The sequence below is a fragment of the Synchiropus splendidus genome, chromosome 8 (genome assembly GCF_027744825.2).
Source record: "Synchiropus splendidus isolate RoL2022-P1 chromosome 8, RoL_Sspl_1.0, whole genome shotgun sequence".
Classification (NCBI taxonomy): Eukaryota; Metazoa; Chordata; class Actinopteri; order Syngnathiformes; family Callionymidae; genus Synchiropus; species Synchiropus splendidus.
In genome coordinates this window covers 26,167,340-26,190,183 of record NC_071341.1, presented here as the reverse complement: position 1 = coordinate 26,190,183, position 22,844 = coordinate 26,167,340, and the positions used below count along the sequence as shown (strand labels likewise).

General features: G+C 46.2%; 1 protein-coding gene across 3 annotated transcripts in view; it reads right to left on the bottom strand.

Moving 5' to 3' along the window:
- Window positions 1-22,844, bottom strand: part of kmt2a (lysine (K)-specific methyltransferase 2A) — a 32,425-nt gene that overhangs the window by 8,655 nt on the left and 926 nt on the right. The window contains exons 2-25 of one of the 3 annotated variants that reach the window (XM_053872164.1): window positions 13,630-13,690; window positions 10,303-13,553; window positions 9,661-9,838; window positions 9,294-9,522; window positions 8,511-9,214; window positions 8,354-8,427; window positions 8,039-8,275; window positions 7,783-7,929; window positions 7,596-7,694; window positions 7,380-7,500; window positions 7,174-7,287; window positions 6,854-7,041; window positions 6,603-6,779; window positions 6,413-6,523; window positions 5,943-6,016; window positions 4,685-4,890; window positions 4,508-4,602; window positions 4,286-4,423; window positions 4,059-4,217; window positions 3,859-3,970; window positions 3,709-3,787; window positions 2,888-3,048; window positions 2,670-2,816; window positions 54-2,589 (exon numbers count right to left, since the gene is read on the bottom strand). In XM_053872164.1, coding sequence (XP_053728139.1) covers window positions 54-2,589; window positions 2,670-2,816; window positions 2,888-3,048; window positions 3,709-3,787; window positions 3,859-3,970; window positions 4,059-4,217; window positions 4,286-4,423; window positions 4,508-4,602; window positions 4,685-4,890; window positions 5,943-6,016; window positions 6,413-6,523; window positions 6,603-6,779; window positions 6,854-7,041; window positions 7,174-7,287; window positions 7,380-7,500; window positions 7,596-7,694; window positions 7,783-7,929; window positions 8,039-8,275; window positions 8,354-8,427; window positions 8,511-9,214; window positions 9,294-9,522; window positions 9,661-9,838; window positions 10,303-13,553; window positions 13,630-13,690 — 9,398 coding nt within the window. The remainder of the gene's footprint in view (window positions 1-53; window positions 2,590-2,669; window positions 2,817-2,887; window positions 3,049-3,708; window positions 3,788-3,858; window positions 3,971-4,058; window positions 4,218-4,285; window positions 4,424-4,507; window positions 4,603-4,684; window positions 4,891-5,942; window positions 6,017-6,412; window positions 6,524-6,602; window positions 6,780-6,853; window positions 7,042-7,173; window positions 7,288-7,379; window positions 7,501-7,595; window positions 7,695-7,782; window positions 7,930-8,038; window positions 8,276-8,353; window positions 8,428-8,510; window positions 9,215-9,293; window positions 9,523-9,660; window positions 9,839-10,302; window positions 13,554-13,629; window positions 13,691-22,844) is intronic. The other 2 variants (XM_053872165.1, XM_053872166.1) reach the window with 2 other exon arrangements.

Genomic DNA, 22,844 nt, shown 5'->3' with positions numbered 1-22,844 from the left:
ACAATAATCCAAACTAAACATGTTTTTTTTTTTTCTAGTGTTGGTATACTCACAGAGTGCCCATCAGGTCCTCATCTTCACTCCCTTGAGCTCGCAGTTGCTGCTGCTCTTCATCATTGAGAAAACGCTGTAGCTGAGACCCTCGTCCCAAACACTGGTCTATCCCTTCTATCGATGGCAGCCCTTCCCCCGGATTGATAATGGTTCGAGAAAAGTTGTAGTAGAACGGATCCCTCTGCTTCATTCCGCTCTCGTCGTCCTCTCCACTGTCCCCTGACGAGGAGGACGTGCTAATATCATCCGCTCCGTCTACCTGGCCTTCAGCAGATTTCCTGCGACCACCGCTCCTCCTCTTGAGAAAGGAGGCCGAGCCATCTGCGCCAGCATAGAAAGGGAGATCTTCCTCACCATATGAGCGAACACCATAAAAAGGAGTGAGTCCAAAGAACATATTGGAGCGGGCCCTGGCGCTGCGGCGGGGGTAACGCCGCTTGGCCGACCCAGATCCATCACTGTCATCTTCATGGTGTTTATCATCCATGCCTCTGTCGGGGTCATAATCAGGGCAGTCCGTCTCATCTTCTGTGCCATGACTGAGGAGACTGTGGTCCAGGAGCTTGTTGTGAGGCTCATCTTTGTGTAAATCATCTTCTTCTGTGTGAGCCTGGGTGTCAGACTCTGAGCTGTCACTGCTACTGGCTGACGGTGAGGAGAAGATAGTGGACGGGGCCGAACGGTGGGTCTCCAGGCCAGCAGGCGAGATGGCAGAGGAAGTGGTGGAACAGGATGAAGAAACAATGCTTACAGTGCCGGGCTGGGCAGAGTCCAATTCTGTGTTTATCTGTGTCCCCTTGGATGAACTGGTGGCTCTTCTTCTTTCTTTAGAGGGTAACTGGTGACTCACTGGGTTGGTGCGTGACTGAAAAGATGACTTCATCCTTTTTTCAGACACCTTGCCAGAGTGGAGCTGCAGTGGTCTATCCACGCTGAGGCTGTTCTTCTCAGAGCAAGACAGATTCTCCTGACTCTTCGAAGAGGACCTGTCTGGATCCTGGACCTCAGTCCTCTCTCCCTGGTTCCTAGTATGAGGTTTGGAGCTGCCCAAACTACTGGCCTCTTTGCCATCACTGTTGTTCTGAGAGCTCGGGATCAGGGCATACAGGTTGCAATTCTCAGTGGAGTTGGTGTTATTTTTAAGAGGATGAGGCTTGTTGCTCATACTCATCTTATCTTTTCTTTCTTTGGGCTCTTCTCTGCCATCGCCAGCCTTCACTTTGAGTACTTTGTCTTTGGCAGCAATGGCTGCAGCTGGAGACACATTCATGGATCCTCGTTTAACCAGGTCGTCGTCAGACGTCACCCGTGACTGCCAGAAGGGGTTCAGAGCTGCAGCTGTGAGTGGAGCGGACGGGTAATCACTTGATTTCCTTGGGTTTGTCTTTTGCAACGTAGGGTTTGGGGAGCTTGATTTACCAGTGACTGAGCCCTTCAGCAGTAGAGATGGTGTTCCACTTCTACCTTCCTTCCCTGAGTTCCACTTGTCCTTCGGCTGGAAGGTGCTGGAGGTGGATGTGGAATGGTTATGTGGCAACAAACTGAGGTTTCCTGACACATCTCCATGCTTTCCTTGTTTGTCAGCCTGTTTGGTGCTTCCACCTCTTTGCTGACTTGTAAGAACTGCGGTGCCAACTGGAGGAGACGACTGACCTGAGCCAGCAGGGAGCAGCTTGGCACTCCTACCTTCACCACCGAGAAGCCGGGACTTATTACCAGAATCTTTGTGTTTCTCTGTGCTTCTGTGGCCTGGATCTTGAGAGTGGGGTCTGTCTTTTTGAGACAGTTTGCTGAATGACCTGTCTTTTGCCAAGTCCCTGTTATGATGTTTATGCTTTTCCACGTCCTTAAGACCCGCATCTCTACTGAATGACTTCACTTTTTCGCCATCCTTTTGGTCATGCTCCCGCGAGGAGGATTTGTTTTTGTCCGATTCTCTGTGACTCGACCTTCTGCTGGACTGTTTTCCCCAATCTGGGTCTCTGTTTGGTTTCTCTGTTCCTGATTCTATCAAGGGGTTTCTGCCATGGCTGAATTCGCACTGAGCTTCCTTCAGGCTCGAGCCTTTGCTCGCTGCTCTCAGCTTTTCCTGATCTTTGGCTGATTCGACCTTGTTTAAGTCTTTTTGGACCAGATCTTTCAAAGATCTATTCTTCTCCGAGTCCTTGGACGCTTGTTCGTGACCCGAGACCATTTCCTTGTCCTGGTTTCTCAACCCTTGATCATTTACTGTTTGAATATTATTCCTCTCGATAGAAGACATTCTGCCTTTTGCGTTGTCCCTTTGCGAAGAGTCTCTGCTTGTATGTTTGACCTTTCTTTCTGAGTTTTCTGACGGGATGAGTGGAGGTGGTGAGTGGAGGGGCTTGGACAAGAATAGTGGTGGCAATATTCCTCTTTGCCTGTGCAGCTGCTGGGGAGGGAGAGAGTGCGATGGCATGGAACTTTTTCTGAGTGAATCCATTTTTTGCATGGTAGGCTTTTGTTGCTCGTCCCCCATCACACTGTCGTGGTTCTGGGCCTGAATGGTTCTTCCTACAAACACACAATCAAAAGGAATGCAACTTAAAACTCAACGAGAAATAGTTCACCCATGTGGGAGCGGTATTTTCTACCTGAGGAGGGCGGGAGTTTGGGGCCTATGGAAGGAAGGCTGGGGGGTGGGCCAGGTTGTCGGTTCCTGGTGTAAACTCTCAGCTTGGGGTTGTTTGTTGTTGAAAGTGTGTCTGAACGTCTCGGTGACTCAAACGGATCAGGAAAGTCTGAAACACACAGCGAGTTCAGCATTAACCAAAGAGCCCCGGAACATATAGCAATAACTCCATCCTATTACCTGATATGGGAGGTGGGCTGTGTGCTATGGTGCGATTCTCCTCAGGAGCCATCATGTTCTTCAGATCAGACTCCACCACGGGAGGGTGACATACCAGAATCCTGCAGGTGTACACACAACGCTTCCGGGCATCTAAAGTACTCCAATACACTCTGGAGCACCTACAACACAAAATTGTTTTCTTTCACTTATGGAAAAAGGATACCGAAAGTATGAGGATTTTGTTTTAACCGTGAAAAGTTGGTAATCGCTCGGCACAGATTAACTTTTCTTTGAGAAACACAAAAATCAACTGCAGTGTATTATGCTTCAGGAAATCATGAAAACTTTTAATGAGTAAAAAGGTCTAATGAGCACAACAGCATGTTCAAGCTGTAAGGATTTTAATTGCCATCAGAGATACTGTAAAAAAGCATCCTTGATATAGATATTTCACCCACATGGTAATCAAATTCATAATCTCAAAAGCTATTTAATGTTTTCTATCCATCAGACAAATGAGACTACTGAAGTTCAAATGTGTCCCTTAAATCCATCTGACACCCTGCCTTTTAAAGATGAGCTTTCACGCTTGTTACACTTGGTTTGAGCTCAAGTTTTTCCTCAAAAACTAGACCAAGACCTTCAAAAAGTTTTCACTTTTAACACCTGTTAAACATCTCTCTGAATAGAAGACAGAGGGAGTCAATGGCGTCTTGTTCAAAACAAGTCCAGAAAAGTCTCATTTAAAACAATCTCAATGGAGATAATATTCAAAAAGCTCTTCAATATAATGAAGAGCTTTTTTAGCTAACTAACTTTCTTGACTGCAGAATACGTACTGGTAGCCAACTGGGAAAAGTTTGTTCTTGCTGTCAGACAGTTCAGTCAGTATCCCCAAACAGTCGATGGTCATTGACCCTGTAAAGACGACATATTAGCCATGTGTTCAGCACAGACTGCACTGGTGCTTCTGGGGCTCTGCTCCATACCGATCATCATGTGGACATTCTCGGGTTCTAACCCAGCACACCACTTTCTCCTGAGTCTGACTCCTTCCACGTCGACAAGGATTCTCCTGGCCACCTCAAACCCTGACATCACCTGAGGAAAACCATTGATGAGGTCAGTAAATAAGAACACAACGCTCACAACAAATTAATTTTGGTGAACTGTATTAATGTAACTGTACCTCCCCCTTTATGAGGTCGTTGTGCTTTGGACAATAGACTTTCCGGTCCATGAGGAAGATGCAGTGGCACCGGCGAGCACACATGAAGTGGTAATTGCTGGAGCAGGAGGTAAAACAGCAGCCAACCGTGGCTCCAATCTTCTGACACAACTCACAGTGCTGAAAGGAAAAAGAAAATCTGACGTCAAACAAACAAACTGAAAGATGTGTGGCAACCCATTTCTCACCTGCTTCCTCCCGCGTGCCACGGCCAGATGAACATTCTTGAGTGCACCGTCTTCATCCTCAAACACCTCTGCTGACCACAGGGCGCAGTTCACATGGGTCCACTCGTCCTGACCGATGTATATCAACCTGCCGCCCTCCTAAATGATGGAAGCGGTTCAGACATCAAAGGCTGTTCCTTTTGATCATTGCAGCAGATCGAAGCAGTTGAAGCCATTACTTACATTGGTGTTCTCATCTCCATATTGTAAACACAAAGCACATTGTCTGTGATCACTGACACCTGGTGGAGGAGGAACATGAGGAGTCTCTTCAAAATCTGAAGCGAGGAGAAAACAAAAGGTTAAAGGTGTGACTGTAAACTACACGATGAGGTTATTGAACTGAGAAGCTAAATGTACCAGGGAGTAGTGGAGGTGGTGGGGGTAGAGGTGCAGGAACTGGCGAGGATGAGACATCTGCTTCACTGGGGGTTTTGGGCCGTGGAGCTGGTATGATCTTCTTCATGAGATGTTGATGGCCAGCGCGGGAGAGCTCTTGCCTCTCCTGCCACTGGGCGTAGTTGTGGTCCAGGGACGGTGGCAGCACAGCGTTGGGAAGGAGAGCGCTGTCGACGACATACAGAAGTTGTTGTTCATTTGATACATTTCCATTGCAGTAATCACATGTCCTGGCTGTGTCTCACAGCTAGCACGCCCAATAGGCACATCACACTATCAACCAAGGTCTGTGCATATTCACAATCATCAGTTTGTCTACATGATTTACTTTCCAGGTTCCCCACTTCAATCAAGATTGAGTTTGAACTATTCAAAGTTGTATGTGGAGGTCGATCATTAGAAAGCAGCTAACAGCAGATTATCCTTTTGAGGCCTCTGAAGCGCTGAAGTAAAAAGATAAATAGAGCAGAAATGCAACACAAACAGGCTGGAGAGAGCCTTGGAGTGAAATGTGACTCTGCTGCTGTTTGCCTCCCACAAAGCCTCCAGACGAGGCAGAGTAAACGCTCCTGGAAAGCTGATCGTCAGAAGTGAGTTGAGTGAATGAGGGAGTGTGAATGAGGGTTGGACCGTTGCGTGTGTATCCAACAGCATAAAACTCAGAGTAGACGGACTGGAGCATCTTTATGTTCCTCCACTGGATAAAAACAGAAGGTGGGCCAGGTCATTTCTAAGGTTCAGAATTCTCTCAGACTGGTCACATGAAGAACGTTCGCTTAAGAATCAAATTCAGACTCATGTGATCTTGTGACAATCCAACGAAATATCTGAGGTCGTCGGTGCAGTCAAGCCACACGTTTGATAAATATTAGTTGAATGTGCATTGGTTCCATCCCGTTCAGTGATGTCGGTGGAACGGCTCCCAGAGAAGCCGCAGCTAACTCATCATTACAATAATTACAGACCTGCCGTCTGAGAAAACAGAAAAGCATCCTCCAAGCCTCCAGAGGAGGTTTGATCAGGAAGAAGCGTCTGTGAGGACAGTGGGCTGAAAGATGAACATGCTAATCTGAAGCATAGTTGTGCAATAAATAGCAATTAAACCTGAGTGAGACAAGAACAAAGGCACCTCATGGTCACCAGGTTGGTGCTTTCAAATAAACAATCACACAACATTTACATTTTTTAAAAGGAATCCATGACACTGAGCAGTACTCACTTGGCAGAACCACTTCGCTTTTCCCAGAACTTGGACTCCTTCACTCTGAACCACGGAAAGATTCTCTCCATTTGCTAGAATGGAGAGAACAATAACAGTAATAAAACGTTAAAACTGGTATCTACTCAAATATTTCCACCATGTTGCTGTTGGAACTCTCCCTTTTTTGATTTCTTTCGACACAGCAGCTGCTAAACCTACTCGACATCATCCCTAGTCACCTCTTCTCTTCACGTCCTTCCTCGTGGCATTCACGATCCTCAGGGGTAGAATTCCTCCTCACATTTTACCAGGTGTCTCTGCTCTCCACACGTCCTTCACCTTGACTCTTTCTCCTGCCTGCCTCTCCTTCACACACATGTATGCTGTCGTGCTTCTTTCATTCCTCCTCCCTCCAGTCCAAGGCTCCACTTCTCTATCCTCTCCTCGACCTACTCTGTATTGCAACAATGGTGGTGGTTTGACCTTACCCAGATGAAGTAAGACTTGATCAGGCTGTTGGCCTTCCTACTGTCGGGCTGATGTTGTTCGTTATTGATGGCCACCTGGATGATCCGTGCGATGTCGTCGCTAAATTCCAGCTGAGACAATGAACGATGAAATTAAAGCTTGTTGAGTGGATCCAGGGACTTCCTCTAGTAACAGGCAAATGCAACTTACAACTGAGTTGTAGCAGCCTCGATCCATTTTTTTCTGGACCGACTCCAGATCTACGGGCGCCTCGCCATGATGACTCGGGTTAACCTCCGTCAAAACCGGAGGATCTGGACCCTCAGGAGAACGACGGGATGGAAGACTCTCTTCGGTTTCTGGATTAAGCTCAGGAGGTTTCACCGCCTGCCCATTTCAGAAACATGACACAGTTTTGCAGGCCTGATCACAACAGTGTTCCTAGATGGTGTGGCTCATACTTGTCTGTATCGCAGTAGGTGCGTGGACGTGCGCGAGTTCAGCAGTGCTGTGAGGACATGACGGATGCATCCCTGAAGTTCCCTCTCCAGTGCCGTGCGCCACTCAGCCGGATGACGTTCCGTACATTTGGTGCATGTGAATGCAACTCTCTCATGCTTCGACTTAGACAGCAGCTCAAAGATGTCATCTAAAATACAGAGTTGTGAGGTTGTTATTCATGTTGTTGACAGTTACAAAAGGAACCACTGCCCAGTTTTTCAGAGACAAATTTGTCGAGTAAAACGTGTGTTTGAGTTTCAGATCAAGTCAAACAACTAACCAGAGAGGTTCTCACACTTGGCGTGAACCCACAGTTTACAGCGGCCACACTGTATCCTCCTCTTGTTGTTCTCCTCGCTCTCGTTGCACTTCTCACAAAGCGGACAGACGTGTCCTGAGGGACGATGACATTTAAAACAAGAATCAGACACTTTCTAATCAACAGACCATGTTCAAAAACAAATGGCAAAATTGTTAGTTCACAACCTTTTGTAAAGAGTTTGGCACAATCGTGACACATGGAGAAGTCATGTGACCACTGGGCATCCTTTGACTTTCCTGGTTTGGTGGCTCCACAGTTCTTACAGCGCACGCACTTGGTGCAAATCTGAAGAAACAATGAGTGAAGGAATGGCTTTATATGCTGTGTCTACAAACAGCCTTACAAAGGTAGCTCATAGTTTTAAATAGAACATTTCATACCCAGATTCTCATCTTTTTGGTGGGGTTTGTTGGGTAGTTGGGACCCAGGCACTCAGGGTGGTAGCTGTTACGGCACTTATCACACTCTAGCAGCTGCTGCTGTAGTGAGGCAGTGAGAGCAAAATGTATCAGTTTTTTCCCCGAGTTGATGTGCGTCTGAGCAGGAGCGGAACTCTGGATGTCATACTTTAGTTTTGTGTTGCTGCCGACCACAGGCTTGGCAAAAACGACACCTTCGACAACACCAGTTTTCATACTGTTCATGGATAGGGCGCTCGGTTTCCCCCAAACAGAAGAGATGGAATGGCTCACAGCAAACCTGGCAGAAGACAAACTAGAGAAAAAGCAAAGCGTTAATGCGGCCATTCAGGAGAAAGACAACGGACACGCATCTTTCATCAACATGAATGAAATATAAACAGTGAGAGAGCTGCGTGTTTTACCTCAACGTTTCCACTGCTGGCACACAAGAAGCAGAGAACTCGGGGCTTGACAGGCACAGAGGTGAGCAGACTAAGGCCACCAGCCCCCCACACCTTCTCCATATTGTGGTCCCTCTTGAAATCCACTCTGATTCTATGCACTCCGTCGCAGGATGCTCTAGACTTTGCTTGGACCCTAGTCGAGGGAGTGCTCTGCCAGTTTAAAGTACAGCTGCTTGGGAGTTTAGCTGTGAGTACCTTTGAAGCACATGAGAAACAAGCTGAGGGCTGGATGTGGGAGAGAAAACCGGGATGTCTGATTGCAATGATTCCTACCTTCTCTTTTGGTCTCTCTTTTTGAGATAAAGGAAGTGTGCGTGACGCTGGCTTCTTCAAATGTTTTGCATTGCCTGAATAACAGCGAAAGAAAACAACTATAACCAACTTGACAGATTAAAAATGTGAAAAGAATCGTGTCAAGTTTCTTTCTCACCTGCATCCACAGTGGTGTTGGAGCTCTGCGATAATTGCTGTGGAGGCTTCTTCTTGGTTTCGCTCAACTGAATCTTGGGCGAGGCATCCTTCTTTGAAGGCGCTTGACTGCTAGGCAGACTTTCTTGCTGTTGAAGTGGTTGATACGATGGCGTAGACTGTGAAGGGGAATTCTGGGCTGACGATGAGGTGGAAGAAGATGAGGACGATGAAGAAGAAGATGTAGATGATGAGGAAGATGAGGAAGAAGAGGAGGCAGAGGAGGAGGAGGAAGAGGAGGAGGAAGAGGAGGACGATGTAGGTACAGTCTGCTGCTGTTTCTTCTCGGATATGACGCTGCCTGAAAGTGAGTCCGGGTCTGGATTAAGATCTGGAGACTCTGGTTGGTCTGTGATGCCACATGCAGTCTGTGTGGGTTCAACTGGAGAAGGGGAAGATGCCAGTGCTGGGGAGGATTGTTTGGAGGAAGGCTTTGACTTGTCCTCTCCGTGTTTATGTGGAGGTGTGTCAGTCTTTTTGTGCTGCGGTTCCTCATTCGTCGGCACAATAGTGGTTTTCGGGGCAGACTCGTGTTGTCCCTTCACTGGATTGAGACTCTCTCTCTTTTCTGACATTTTGTTCTTTTTCTTATCCTTCTTGCCTTTTCCTTGCTTCTGAAGAAACATCTTCGAGGGCATCCACTGTAGGTTCTGACACTTCCTCATCCTGAAGACGATCACCAGTTACACACTGAATCGCTTCTTCACAAGGACAGTCATTTTCTAGACATGTTGAGCAAACTTACTTGCAACACTGCTTTTTGATATTGCGCCCCCCAAACTTGGGCTTGTCAAGGCAGTTGGTACAGACCCCACAGTCTTCTGGTACCTGGCAGCCGGTACACTGGCCACACCGGCGAGACCGTCGACCCTTTTTGGGTGGCGCTTCAGTAATAGCCTTCTGTCGTGTTTCTCGTGGCTTGATGGGAGGTGTTAGAGGCTCTGCCTCCTCTGAGCCCGCCACTGATGACTTATCTGTCAGACAACACACAGATGTTGAACTTCACAAATGAGTGAAATGTACCCACAATCCTCCAATCCTTCAAACCAAACCTGCTACATGCAAGAACATGATTGTTGTTGTTACTAATTGTTAGGGCCAGTGTTCCTCACCGTCGTTCCCCATGGAAGATAAGATCTTCTCCCTCTCCTCCCAGGGCAAGGCACTAAGAGTGGGCATGTCATCGGGAAAGACTGCCCGATTGCGTCCAAGAGCCACTGCTGCACGACGACATACGTGCTTGATCCGGGGCCCACGAACTGAGGTCTCAGACGAGTCACTCTCCTGACCCTAATTACAGACAAACGATTTGGAACAAATTGTTTTGTTTTTTTTTTGGACATGTTTAAATTGTCTCCACATCACGTAATAGAAAAATAATACGAATGACGCATAATTAAGTTATGTCTTGAATTCAACACAGCTTCTGTCACAGGGCTAGTTATTAAAGGATAACTTGTCAAAAATGATCTCAAAATACTTTAAAATTGAGATTAACGGTAGAGAATTACAACACAACAGACTACTTTGAATAGGCTACACTTCGACGAAGCACTGTAACTTTCTGCATAATGCATGGATCTAACATAATTCCCCCAAAGCAACACTCGCTGTGGGACTTTCCTATTATCAAGTTTCACTTTGAGTACAATTCCAGATTTCTAATTCTGAAAACATTGACAGTGGGTGGAAGTGAAAAGACTTCTTGTTAGATGCTCTGAATATGAAAGCGAGACATTTATTTCAAAACTGACCTGGATCTTCGTCGGGTCGGTTGGCTTCAGTTTAATTTTCTTGATCTCAAAGAGCTGGGCCTTGGCCTTCTTCAGGAGCCCTACCACCCGCTTATCCGTGTCAATAAATGCAGAGGCAGAGGGCTGTTTTCCCGGCTGCGCTGGGTGGACTGCTGTCTGCTGACTTTGTTTCTCAGTCTCCTCATCCTCTGTGTCCGACTCCCTCTCAGTCGTTTGACCCTTTTTAGGCAGACGCCCCTTTGCATTTAATACTGGACCAGTCGCACGAATCCCACGTCCCTCGGAGGACACAGAATCGGAAACACTGTCCGCTGATGTTTTCTTTCTTCCGGGCGTCTTTTTAGGAACGCTGGATGAAAGCACTTCTTCCGTGTCTCTCCCTGACACAGGAAAGAGACTGGCGTTTGGCGAACTATCTGGAGTGGATACCTTACTTCGTCTTTCTAGATCCTTCTTCCCATCTCTCTTCTCCTTCTCTCGAGTTTTCTCAAAATCTCTTTCTTTTTCCTTTGGACATGGTTCCTGTGGGGCTGGCATGCTTTTCTCTTTACCACCTTTACCATTTCCTCGACCTGAATCCAGGGCACTGGATGAAAAAAGAGGAAAATGTGGAGCGCTGGAAGATGATGTAGTCGACAAAGATGTTGGATTCCCAGCAGGTACTCTCCTATTATCAGGCATCCCCTGTGCAGCTCCCCCAATCGATACAGTAGAGAAAGTGCCAAAAGGAGCAGGAGTTAAGGCACTGGTAGCAAGTGGACTCGAAGAGGGCCCTGGCAAAGAGCTGGGTTTGCTATTGGAGACTGAACCAGTAAGCATCGACACCTCAGAAGAGCCTTTCATCAAGGATATCTGGCTTCCAATTTGGCTGCTGCGTCTTGTCATAGTATGAGTGGGTGAACGTGGGTGACCGCGAAGTGCCGCAGCCACCAGCCTTTTCTTGCGCCGTGACGTTCTTTTTGAACTGGAAGGGGTCCGGTGAGGGGACTGAGAGCCAGGACTGCTTCCAGACGACGACTGAAGGTTAACGGACTCGTAAATCCGAGAGTGCGCCTCGCTGGGAGTGAACCGTGGCGCCCTAAGCAATGGGCTACGTTTCTGGAGTGGTGCATCAAAGCGGGATGAAGATGGATGCTGGTGGTGGTGGGTGTGCGGATGATGCGGAGAGAAGAGGCGACTACCAATTCCAGCTGCACTGCCTTGTGCGGGGAATGTGACAGGTGCGGCTCCGCCCGGTCCACTAACACCCTGGGGTAACAGACCCACATCTTCAGCTGTAAGCGGAGGAGGACGGAAGTTGTCAAATATGGGTTTGCGAATGAGACCTTCCTTCGCATATTTGGCAGATGAAAAGCACTGTTGTTTAGGGTAGGACAATGATGTCCAGCGGAAGGTGGGTTGCCTTAAAATTGAACGGCTTCTTTTGTCCATCATGCTTGGGAGAACCGACGGTGCTGGCATGAAAGTAGGAAGAGCGTGAGACATCCAGGGTGACTGTGTATGGTGCTCACTAATGGCAGAGGCATTTGAGGAAGCTGATAATGAAGGCTGCGGTGGGGTATGGAGTGGAGGGGGTGGAGGTGAAGAAGATGAGGAGGCATTCGACGACACTTGCTGGGAATTCACAAGAGTAGATGGGGACATCAGAGGCCCAGTTGGTGGGCTGATGATGGGTTTCTTAGCCACACTAGTATGCGACTCTCTCACCACTTGGCTACGGTTTTCTCGACTGGCCACCGGGCCTCGATGGCTACGTCGACTCCTTTCAGACAGTGCACGCTCAGGCTCCGAGGGAGGAGAGGGAGGCTGTGAGGTGTGTGAGACATGGGCTTCCTCTTCCTCTTGGGAAACTGCAGAGTGCTCCTCCGCCTCAGACAAGACCTCAGCTTCAGAGGCCTGGGAGTCACATGAGGAGTCATCCAAGCTTGGACTGCTGGATCTGGAAGACTCTGCAGAGGACAGCTGCGAGGAATGTTGGGACACAGCACTTGAGCCACAAGAAGCTGCACTACTGCTAAATCGACCGTTAGCAGCATTGTTAGTATTGCTGTTGAGGAGGGTAGCAGCTGCTGTTGGGACACTAGGAATGGGGGCGGGGGGAGGTGGTGGAGGCAGGGAGTCCTTAGGAGCTGTTGTTATAGTGCTTGTTGTGGTATTTGAAGATGAGGCAATTGACACTGAAAGGACACAGGAAGTAGTTGGGGTGTGCTGGGCAGACGTGGAGACTGAGGAAGTTGATTCCAATCGAGCAATCTTGGTCTGGGGAGGCGGTGATCCAAAGTTGCCCTCATCTTCTATGAACCGTTTTGGGGTCTTGATGATACGAAGCGAGACTGTGCTCACAACTGGCATGATAAACTGTCTGATATTTTTGAGTTGGTTTTTCCTAATGCCAACATCATTGGCCCCTGACCCTTTACTCCCAACCCCTGCCTCTTTCTCCAGTCGCTTCTGTGCTCCTTTCTTAGCACGCTGCAGTAGCTGTTTAGCAATCGTGGCATCAGTGCGTTTAGATTGGGGGACAATTCTGACAGGCTTTCTGTGTCGAGGACTTTTTCGGAGCTCCACTGTCCTGCCAGTCTTGGAACGAGTTGGGGACACAGGTGCGTTTGTGTTCTGGTCATCATTCCCCAGTATAGAATGTGGTGGGGTGTGTGGTTCTGAGCCCCTTTCCTCTCTTCTCAAGTTCAGTGATTCCACACTTTCATTTGGAGAAGATAGAGAAGCCTCAGCTTTGAGCCTGTCGGCTGAAGGTGGTCGCCCCCGTCTCCGTCTTGGTACACCAGACAAGGTCTTAAGCTTTGACTTGAGTGCGGCAAGCTTTGTAGATCTTTTAAGATGGGCAGCTTTGGATTCACTCCGACCCACTTGGGATAGCTTGGCATCAGCGTCAAGAGGGTGTGAGGAGCCGAGATGTGCTCTTTTAGCACCTCTTCTGTCCTTTCCTTCTTTAGCATCTTCATCCAATCCCAAAGTCGCCTGTCCGCTTTCCTCCGCTGAAGAATGGATTCCTGTATTCAAAGCTTTCCTTGTAGTTGAGGATGGGGGGCGGCCTCTTCTCTTTTCCCCCGTCCCTGGTGGCCTTCCCGGAAGTTTTTTCACCTTATCAGCAAACCTTTCAGGTGCCTCAGGTTTTGTGTGGCTGGGGGAGGAGTTAAAGGTGGGGCAAGATGTACCTGCTGCAGTTTTTTGGGCAGTTGTTGCCCGTGGTGGACGACCTCTTGGCTTTCTATCCTGTATGAGTAGGGCTGCTGTGAATATAAACAATATAAAATAAGGTTTGGCTTGGAAGAAGTACTTTTGTTGTTCTAATAATACAGTTTGTACCTGAAGAGAAATTATATTTTTCATACTCGGCACCTGGTCCAAAACCGCTAAATCCCACTTCCTAAAAGACAAAACAGACAACAGTAGTCAAGTTTCATTTGAAATGTTCAAGGTATTCAGTTTGTACAATGCCTGCCTCCTGACATGAAACGGTACAAAGAGAAACTCATCCAGTAATGAGTTACTTTAAAAACTTGGTTACTTCAGCCAGCTGTGATGGAGGGATTCCAAGACATTCTGAAGCCAGAGTGAATCTTGTTGCTGTTTGGAACTGCCTTTCCTGTACAATCCTGCTAGCCATACCAGGCTGATAAAAACCTCAAAAAAGGGAATATTGTGAGGAAAATCCTCTACGACAAGTGAGATCCACAGCTACCGTTACTAACTTTTCTCCAGCTTTTGCAGTCAAACTAATACCAACAACAAACGGCTTTCAAACACCAATGATGTCTGCTTAGTTGTTAAGCAACAGCACCTGCATTGCAAAGACCTCAGCATACAACGGTCCAGTTCAGTTAATACTATATAACAATGTGTGTCTCCAGCCACTATTTAAGGGTCCATTCCTCTACAATGTGGAATGTGTAGCGCACTTCATTATGTCAATATGGAAGCCAAAGCAGACTAACATAATTATTCATGAATTGAAGAGGCAGAACAACTCAAGATGTACTGGTTCCATAGACGTCACATGACGTATGCTGAGGGAGCACACAAATCCTCTTTCTCAAGACCAGAGCTGCAGAACACACACGAGGATGCTTATCATCTTAAGAGTCAACTGTGTGCCAGAATAGGGTGTGTGTGTTTAAGAGTGGAGGTGAGTATGTCATTTTATCATGTTTATTTATAGCAGTGTGCTGGGATGCAGTCGAGGTCTTAATGGCCTAGTTTGAACAACAGCTGCTCACCGAGTGTCGTCTGTACAAGAGCACACGGAAGCAAGTGGCAAATCAAAATGTAAATAAGGGGAGAAATTGATATGCGGAAAGTAAATATGCAGATCAAGTTCAGCAATTAACACCTACGCATGAACAGTGTTGTATATTTGATCGCAAATGACCAGAATCCCTCCCCTATTACGCTATTAGCCTTCCTCAGTTACTTTCCATTGCTCGGATAAAGCAGCTAGATTAGAAAAGACGGCGCTGTTGCCAAGTGCAGGGGGCGAGTCACCGCTTCTGACTCAACGTGAGAGAAGCTCTGATGACATCATCGGAGAGTGGCCACAAGACAATCTCAGAATCAAACGGGGCATTCATAAATACAGTGTGAGGGTGAGTTGAACTGGGTTAACTGTTGACCAGTGGCGATCACTGATGCTGTTTTTTCAAGCTCAGCATTGAGGGCTGATCGCAAACACCAAAGTGAAATGCTGACGTACAAACAGAATCATTAAACCACCTAATTCACAGTAACAGTTTTTAAACAGTTATGGACTGTGTCTGACTCAACTACAGGGACTTAGAGTGAGGGTCTCCCTCCACGCAGAGCAACACAGCACAACTAGAACTGAAAGATATATTGTAATATAAACTTTCAACATATTATTACCAGAAAATCAATGATATATTATTATCATGTCTATATCAAGATATCAGAAATCACTAAATCAAATATCTAAATTTCCCTTGTTCGTCTTGTATGTAAAACTCTGACAAACATCAATATTGCATCAATGTACAGCCAAGAGCAACCAAGCAAGAGCACTACTGTTGGTGCACATTAGCCAAGGTCGCACTCGCAAATTCACAGGCACTAGCACAATATGGCTGGTGGCAATAGTGAGAGGACATCAGAACTCATCTCCACCCTTTATTATGTGCCACATTTGGATTAAAAGTCACTTTCTTTTTCCTAGTTTGGCAGGGACTGTAATATGTGCTAAGGTGCAATTTATATAAATATAATTTCATACTTCTTAACTGAGAATATGCCACATAAATATAGATATTAGACCCATTCAGTTTGTTGTTAATGAGTCATGTACTGGAATAACCATTTATAAGTTACATACACCGATTCGGCCTGAGGTTCTTTATTCTACTGCTGAGGAAATGTTTGTTCTTAGTCTCTGATTTTGTAAATGAATTTCCCAAAAAAGGTGACTTGACCTGCTGCTGAAAGAAAGCACATTTATAGTGCAGTATGGGATCATTATTGCTAAGGTTGTTACACTTTGCAAATGTGTCCCCAACAAGATCATTATTTTTTACATTAAATATTACTCCTCACCTTTAGAATCTTGCTGCACTAAGTCGACGTAATGCCAAGAATGATGTAGTCATAGCAGAGAGTCTGTGGGGGGAGGGGTTTACAAGCATGACAAACACCAGTGAGAAAAAGAGGGGGGTTACCAGAAATGAGAGGAGGGCAGAAAAACAAGGAAGCAACCTCCTGACCACATGGACCCTCAACAACAACACGCGCTAAACAGTCTCCAGGGAGCTTGGGAAAAGACAGAGGGTTGAGGTTTCGCACTGTTTATGCGAAACCTCCCCACATCTATACTCCTCATCTCAACGTTCCTCAAAACAGCCTCCCCCCATGGCCACCGCCCCCTTGTTTCCCCATTCCGCCAAGCCCCCTAACACATATTCAGTCACTCAATCACTGCTCACCGACTGTTTTCCCGCCCACCGACTGCTGAGAACAGAGCGGCAGCACGTGAAGAATGGGTTGAGCCAGACTGGAAGGCAACTTGTCGGAGAAGAGAACGATCATGAGAGGATGAAGCCATGAATGATATGTGTACGCTCACTCATTTATAATGCCCTGCGTTATGTCAGGTACAGCCTCAACAGCCTCCACATCTTTGATGATCTGACTCTGAGATGATGGTATGAGTGAACCCTGGGGGTTTCATCCATCCATTTCCTTTACATGTATGACTCACAAAGAGCGCGACCTTTACACACGTCACTAGCCCACACTGGAAACTGTCCAATGCTGATTGGGATTTATCTTTGTACACACGGTACAGTGTATGAAATTAAACGGTTTATATTACATAACCTTAGATAAAACTGTGAATAACTAGTGAGAAATAAGAGCTCTTGACACTTAACAAGAGTCATAGCTAACCTACTCTTATAACAGTAGTTGAGAGGGACTGTCCCTACAGAAAAGGTTTTCAATCATCACGGCAAACTTTCATAACCACCGAAAGGCGAAATGAGGACAGCTCCATATCGATTAGTTTCATTTCCCTTGCAGAACTCCCTAAACACACTATAGCTAAAAAAATGAAAAAGATGTCCAACAGAACAGGCCTTCATAAAATTAAAAAAAAATACTTTTCAACTATATATGTGTTCACTTCAGAAACAACTTACCATCAACTTGTAGGAATACGTCTCACAGACCAAATGCTCAAGAATGTGTCAAATGCCTGAGACGATTGAAAACCCAGACGGTGCAGTTGTGTGGCAAATACCTCACCTTTAGCCAGCAAACTGTCCCACGCGTCTCACACAGTCCAATTTGTGGCCATTACAACGACCACTTTACACATGCAAATATTAGAACAACATAAATTCACGTTTCACATCAAATGTACAATTCATTTAACACGTTAAATGAATGTGCAAAATACATTTATGTAAAACACCAAGAAATTCAACCAGAGCACAGGCAGGAACGGTAGCTGTTGTTTAACGATTATTGAGATGCACATTCGGCTGATAGCTAAAATGACTGGTGGTTGGTTATGGTTATATTGCAAACCTTATTTACATTGCTATTTGCTTTAGGCAAAAAAATGTCAACTTCAGGGGCAAAATCAACTAAATAAAGAGCTTGAGCCAAACATTCTGCTATCAACCCCCCAAACAATACCAATGAGAAGGTTGGTTTGAAGATACATCATAGATAGATACATGAAAGGAACGACACTTCAGAAGCAACCAAGTGCTCAACATAAACACATCGAAGGTCAGTCGCTTCGGTGACAGCAAGACTTCAAGTCATTAGTCCGTGGACATATTTTGGTGCATTCCAGGAAGCTCTCAGCCTGCATTTCTTGCACAGACCTTATGCCTCATCCCTTCCTGGAATGTGAATTAGCAATGAGATCATGCGTCTCTTTGCCCCTCTGATGACACATCCTCTGAAACGTCTCCCAACAGCACCAAACATCTCGACAGGAGCACCAAGCCAAACCGGTGTCTTCAAAGAGCCATTTGAGTTCACGTTCAGAGTAAGCACATCTTCAGGCACAGGACTATTTTTAGATGCAGACTTAGGGGTACTTCTTTTTTACCCATCACCCGGAGCAAAAGGTACGTATTTGTTTTGAAGTGCTCCAAGTGGTACACATTTGCTGGGCAGGAGACTCCAGGGAAACTCAACGCTTCCAGCTGTACTTCACACTTGAAGACCACAGAGGAGTTCAGTGATAGACAAATGTACGATAATATGAAACAGACCAGTAAGCTGTCTAGCTAGTTTCACAGTTACAATAGATCACTTTCATTGCCTACAATCAGGCTTCTAGCTAGTGGGGCTGTTTAGTGCCACCAGATGCCCTGTCTCAAAAATGCCAGCTAAAACCCTGCCTACAATACAGAAATCCATACATACATTTCTATGTCCTTCAAAGAGCCCATTATCATTAAAGAACCCTGAAGTGCCAGCCAAGCTTTTCAGAGTCATTCTGAAGCATTTTAACTCCAAGAAAAGAAAAATCTCTGGCCACTTCAGCCGCCAACCCTCCCACCTTGTTGGGATCATGAGCTTGCACTCATCTTTCATCCAGAAGAAAGCAAAGTCCTCATGAGGGGATGAAAGGTCAAGAGTAGCCTCCATTACCTGCCCCTCCACAAAAACACATCTCACACACAGGCTTAATTAATAAACCCCAAATCCCAGACTGGCCTTCTGTGTGGCAGACCAGACTTCTTACCAGAAGACATACGGGAGGTCACCAGGGTTAACCCCGAAACACGTGCATGGCTTCCCCATGTAAGGATGCACACGCACAAAGACTGAGGAGGACACAATTGCCGCCTTTCATTTAGACAAGCCACGACTATAGCAGAGGTGAAAGCTCCTTGCCCGCCTGCCGTAGCAGAATAAAGCCATGGATGGGAGGGTCTGTGACTAATTCTCCTCCCAGCGTTGTCCCGTACGGAAGAGGGGGGCTTCCTCCGCCCTTTGATATCACTGCCGGAGCCCTTTCAGTCGCCTGCACTTTGTGAGCGCTAGACACAAAGCTTCCTACTCCAATCCACACAGTGTCTCTGGGATGGGTAAGCGGGTGGAGGGCAAGAATGGGGAGGGGTCGTCCATTTAAATAGGCCAAACACCTGCTGAACTCAAACCCCCTCTGTCTCTGCACAGAGACCATTTCTCTCAAACCAGTGGAATGATGCCTTTTGCCATCTGCACTCCGGAATAGACAAACTTTGGAGAACTTGATTCATCGGACGACTTCCATTTTCATCGTGGTCAGATGGACTCTGCCATGGGAATGTGAATGCATTACACAGTGTTCAATGGACACTATCCAAAAATACATTTAACCGAATAAACAAAAGAAAGCAAACGCCTTCATTTGGACAGCAGCCGTCAGCAAGTAGTCTTTTGAGTCCCGGCAATAGGCTTAGTAATCCATTCCAAAGTGGCAGCTGTCAGAAGAAAAGTTGCTTTGCTTCTCAGATGGGGTTGTGTGTCTGGAGTGGATTTGGGTCTTTATGTATGGAAGGAGGAAGGAGGGGTGGCCAAGTGTCCGGCTGGCGGTCTGTTCAGGGTTGCCCTGTTATCTCAGCAGGCTGCAGTGAGCCTGAACAATCCCGGCCCAGTCTGGCCAGACAGCCAATACACTGATCCTCAATGAAATCTCCACACTGTTTCAACGACTTCCACAGGCTCCAGAGACTTAAGGAGTCATATGTTTATCAAAGCCACACTTTTTCAACAGGTCTAAAAATACTTCAAACAACTGATTCAAACAACATCACGACCACGTTACGTGATCCATTCCCCCCCCATTCTATCCATCCTTATGATTTAGCACGTTACATAACAAGACGTTCAAAAAGAAATAAAAATGTATGTGTACATTAGCATCAAAATCAAAGCGCAGCTTGGCTTCACTCAAGAGTGAAATGTAGCTGGCAGCTGTAGTTTGTATGCAATATCATCAGATGTAGCATGGAAGAATTAAAGCAGAGGATGTCAGTGTTTTATACTGCATTTTTATAATAATAGCACACATTGTGTAGGTTCTTTACATTCCAACTATAGATGTGCTTTAAAAGCTACACCAGTCTTAAAACAGACGGTGTTCATTCGATATTCTGTGGTCATCATGAATAAGAAGGTGAACGAGGTACAATTTTACATTAGATAGTTTCTCTTTTGAGTTAAACTGATGAATAATACAGCAGAAGCAAGGTGAATGAATGGATCATACACAGCACATAGGCCTTTGCAACAAGACAGTATTGTAGAACACACATCTAGAAGACAAGGCGATATATGGCATCATGGATTACAGAGGAAAGTTACATCGGTATTGTAGAGTATGTACTTTTACCCTCTCAAAAAAATTGTAAGTCAAAAAGTTCAAGTCATTCGGGGTAATGTTGGGGATGTTTGTATTTAAAGCCCTAGCAAGTCACTTCATTTGTACACTCTTAAAACGTAGGTATATAATGCAAACTCTCCTGGCTTCAAATCATGTGCCGATCACTGATCTGCTCCAAACCAGACAATGTGGCTTGTGCCTCGGCGACAAGCTTGAGTTGCAGGAAGTATTTCAGTCAAGTTTTGTGGATGAAAATGCATTTAGTACTACAACTTCAAACCAAATTACAGGACTCCTGAAATCAAATTGGATACCATTAAGAAACGCCTAAAGCTGACAGTCTGTCTGGGCAAAGAAAACAGTTTAAAAAAGGGCAGAAATAATAAGATGGTCCTTTTCAATCTCCCAGGATCAAGTGGAGATGAAAGAGTGTTGTTGTACGGTTGATGTGGGATTGAAATAAGCTTTTACTACTAATTCGCACAGATCCTCACACATCGTTTTGATGTCAACTTTTGGGGGCTGCAGAAGTGAGACTTCCGGATAAAAATCTTATGAGACGCAGCCGCTTAACTCAACTGAAATATCTGACCTGAATCCTGTAACCCCCTGTTGCTCCTCAGATGACACTGCAAAAACATGTCTTGTGACAGGTGACAGATATCCGTGACACAATACTATTGCTTTGAATGCGTAACAGAAACTCTGGTGAAATAACCATGCAAACAATTGGTCATACGAGTGAAGTGCATGACACCACCACCCAGGACTGCAACGAATGGGCGACATACTACAACTGACTAATCTGCTGAGGCTCCAGAACCATCAGGACAATAAACTACTTTTTGAGCAACTAAATGTTCAACTGAGTTTGTTGAGTAAGCATTAAGATGCCAGTCGACTGTCAAGATGGTTATAATTTAACACATAACTGAAAAATAACCCATATTCTTCCAGCCGGTGGCGGTGACGTCACTGCTGGTGGAATGTGTCTGGGCCACCAATCAACATGTGGTTACAAGGGTCAAACACCTGTTTATTAATGCACATTTTTCACTACAATTGAATAACTGCATCTTTCATGCAGCTTAAATGTCTACAGAGAGGGCTCATTGGTGCGTGATGACAAACAGCCTGTCGTGAAGCCGTACGTCCCAGCCAATCGCCGTGCATCGTCAGACCATACCACACATGGCAAACAACCTGCTTTTTTCCTGATATAAATGTTTCCTCTGTGGCAGGAAGTGCCATTGTTTATAGATTTGAATCAATGAAGGCCAGCTAAACTAATCTAACTCTCAAAACTGGCATAATTCCATGGCTTCAAAGAAATGTCAATGTCCGCACCACACGCACACACTGAAACAAAGAGGAACATATGAAACCTTGAGGTTTGCACTCGGCCGGGTGGGCGTCAGTCACAGTTAACAGAGAGGAAATCATTCAGACTCAGCGACGATTTACTGACGTCTTTGTATGGCAAAACAGCAGGATTAACAACTGCAAAATGAATGAATGAAAGTTAACTACGATATAACAGACTGTTGGATGTCACACAGTACGTTTGAACATAAAAAGAGATTGGTTGGAAGCGCAGTGTAAACTATCACATCGTCACCTTCAGTTCTGTGACTCTGCTGGTCAGTGGTCATGTGACCAATGTTCCAACCGATCAGACCATCCAGCCAGAGTACTGGTCCGTTTTCTATTGACCATTTACAACACTACTGTCACACAGGTCTGTTTGTTTGTCAACCTGTACAAGTCATAAGCTGACAATTCCATCAATCTTCAAGGAAGTCGGTGACTAGTCGACAGTCGTCTCCAACACCACTCCAGCCTGAACAGTGAATGTGTGTCAAGACAAAATGATACTTTCAGGCGCAGACAGATCTAAGACCACTCGGCTGAAACGATCACGCTAAGGTCGTGTTCTACGTGCCTGCTGCTACTACCAGCGCTGGTAAACAGTGAACTCCCACTGCAACGGGCGCACGCGGCTCATCATGGAGAAGGAAGATGGTAGTTCGCTGAGACGAACACACCCCCACATCACACGGCCCGTCAAGAGGCTCCTTGTTATGGTAGCACGCAGCCTCCGGTGCACAACTCCACCATAAATAATCCGCACTCGAGTTACAATATAACCATGGACATAGCGAGGCAGTTCAGTCCGTCGGTGGAGCGCGTTACCACCGGGTCGCGCGCCGGACAGCAGCTACGCACTTGCTGTGCAGAGAAGGAGAAAACCTCCCATTTTCCTATGCATCAGCATTCGGCTAGCGTGGCGTAGCATGCTCGGCAAACAGCAGCCCAAATGGTTCCCAATTCATTCATTAGAAGGGAAATGGCCAACGTCGTTCGCAGCACGAAAACACAGTCAAAACACGTATAAGAACCCGAGGCTCCACGAGACGGGCAGCGTTACACGGCAGGTCCCGTGCAGCTCCTGAGCGAGGCTAACATGTGAGCTAACCTGTCACCTAGGCTGGCCATTTTTGGACGGCAGACCTACTACGTTCAAATCACCATCTGAGTCCAAGTGTGGAATCACTTCCAGTCAAGACACACACACACACACACCGCAGAGACGTGGAGTTTAGGACGCAAGTGGACGTTGCGGACAGAAGCTACGCTAAGCTCATTTAGCTCTGCTGCTGGTGTTTGTTGACATGTCTCGCTTTCA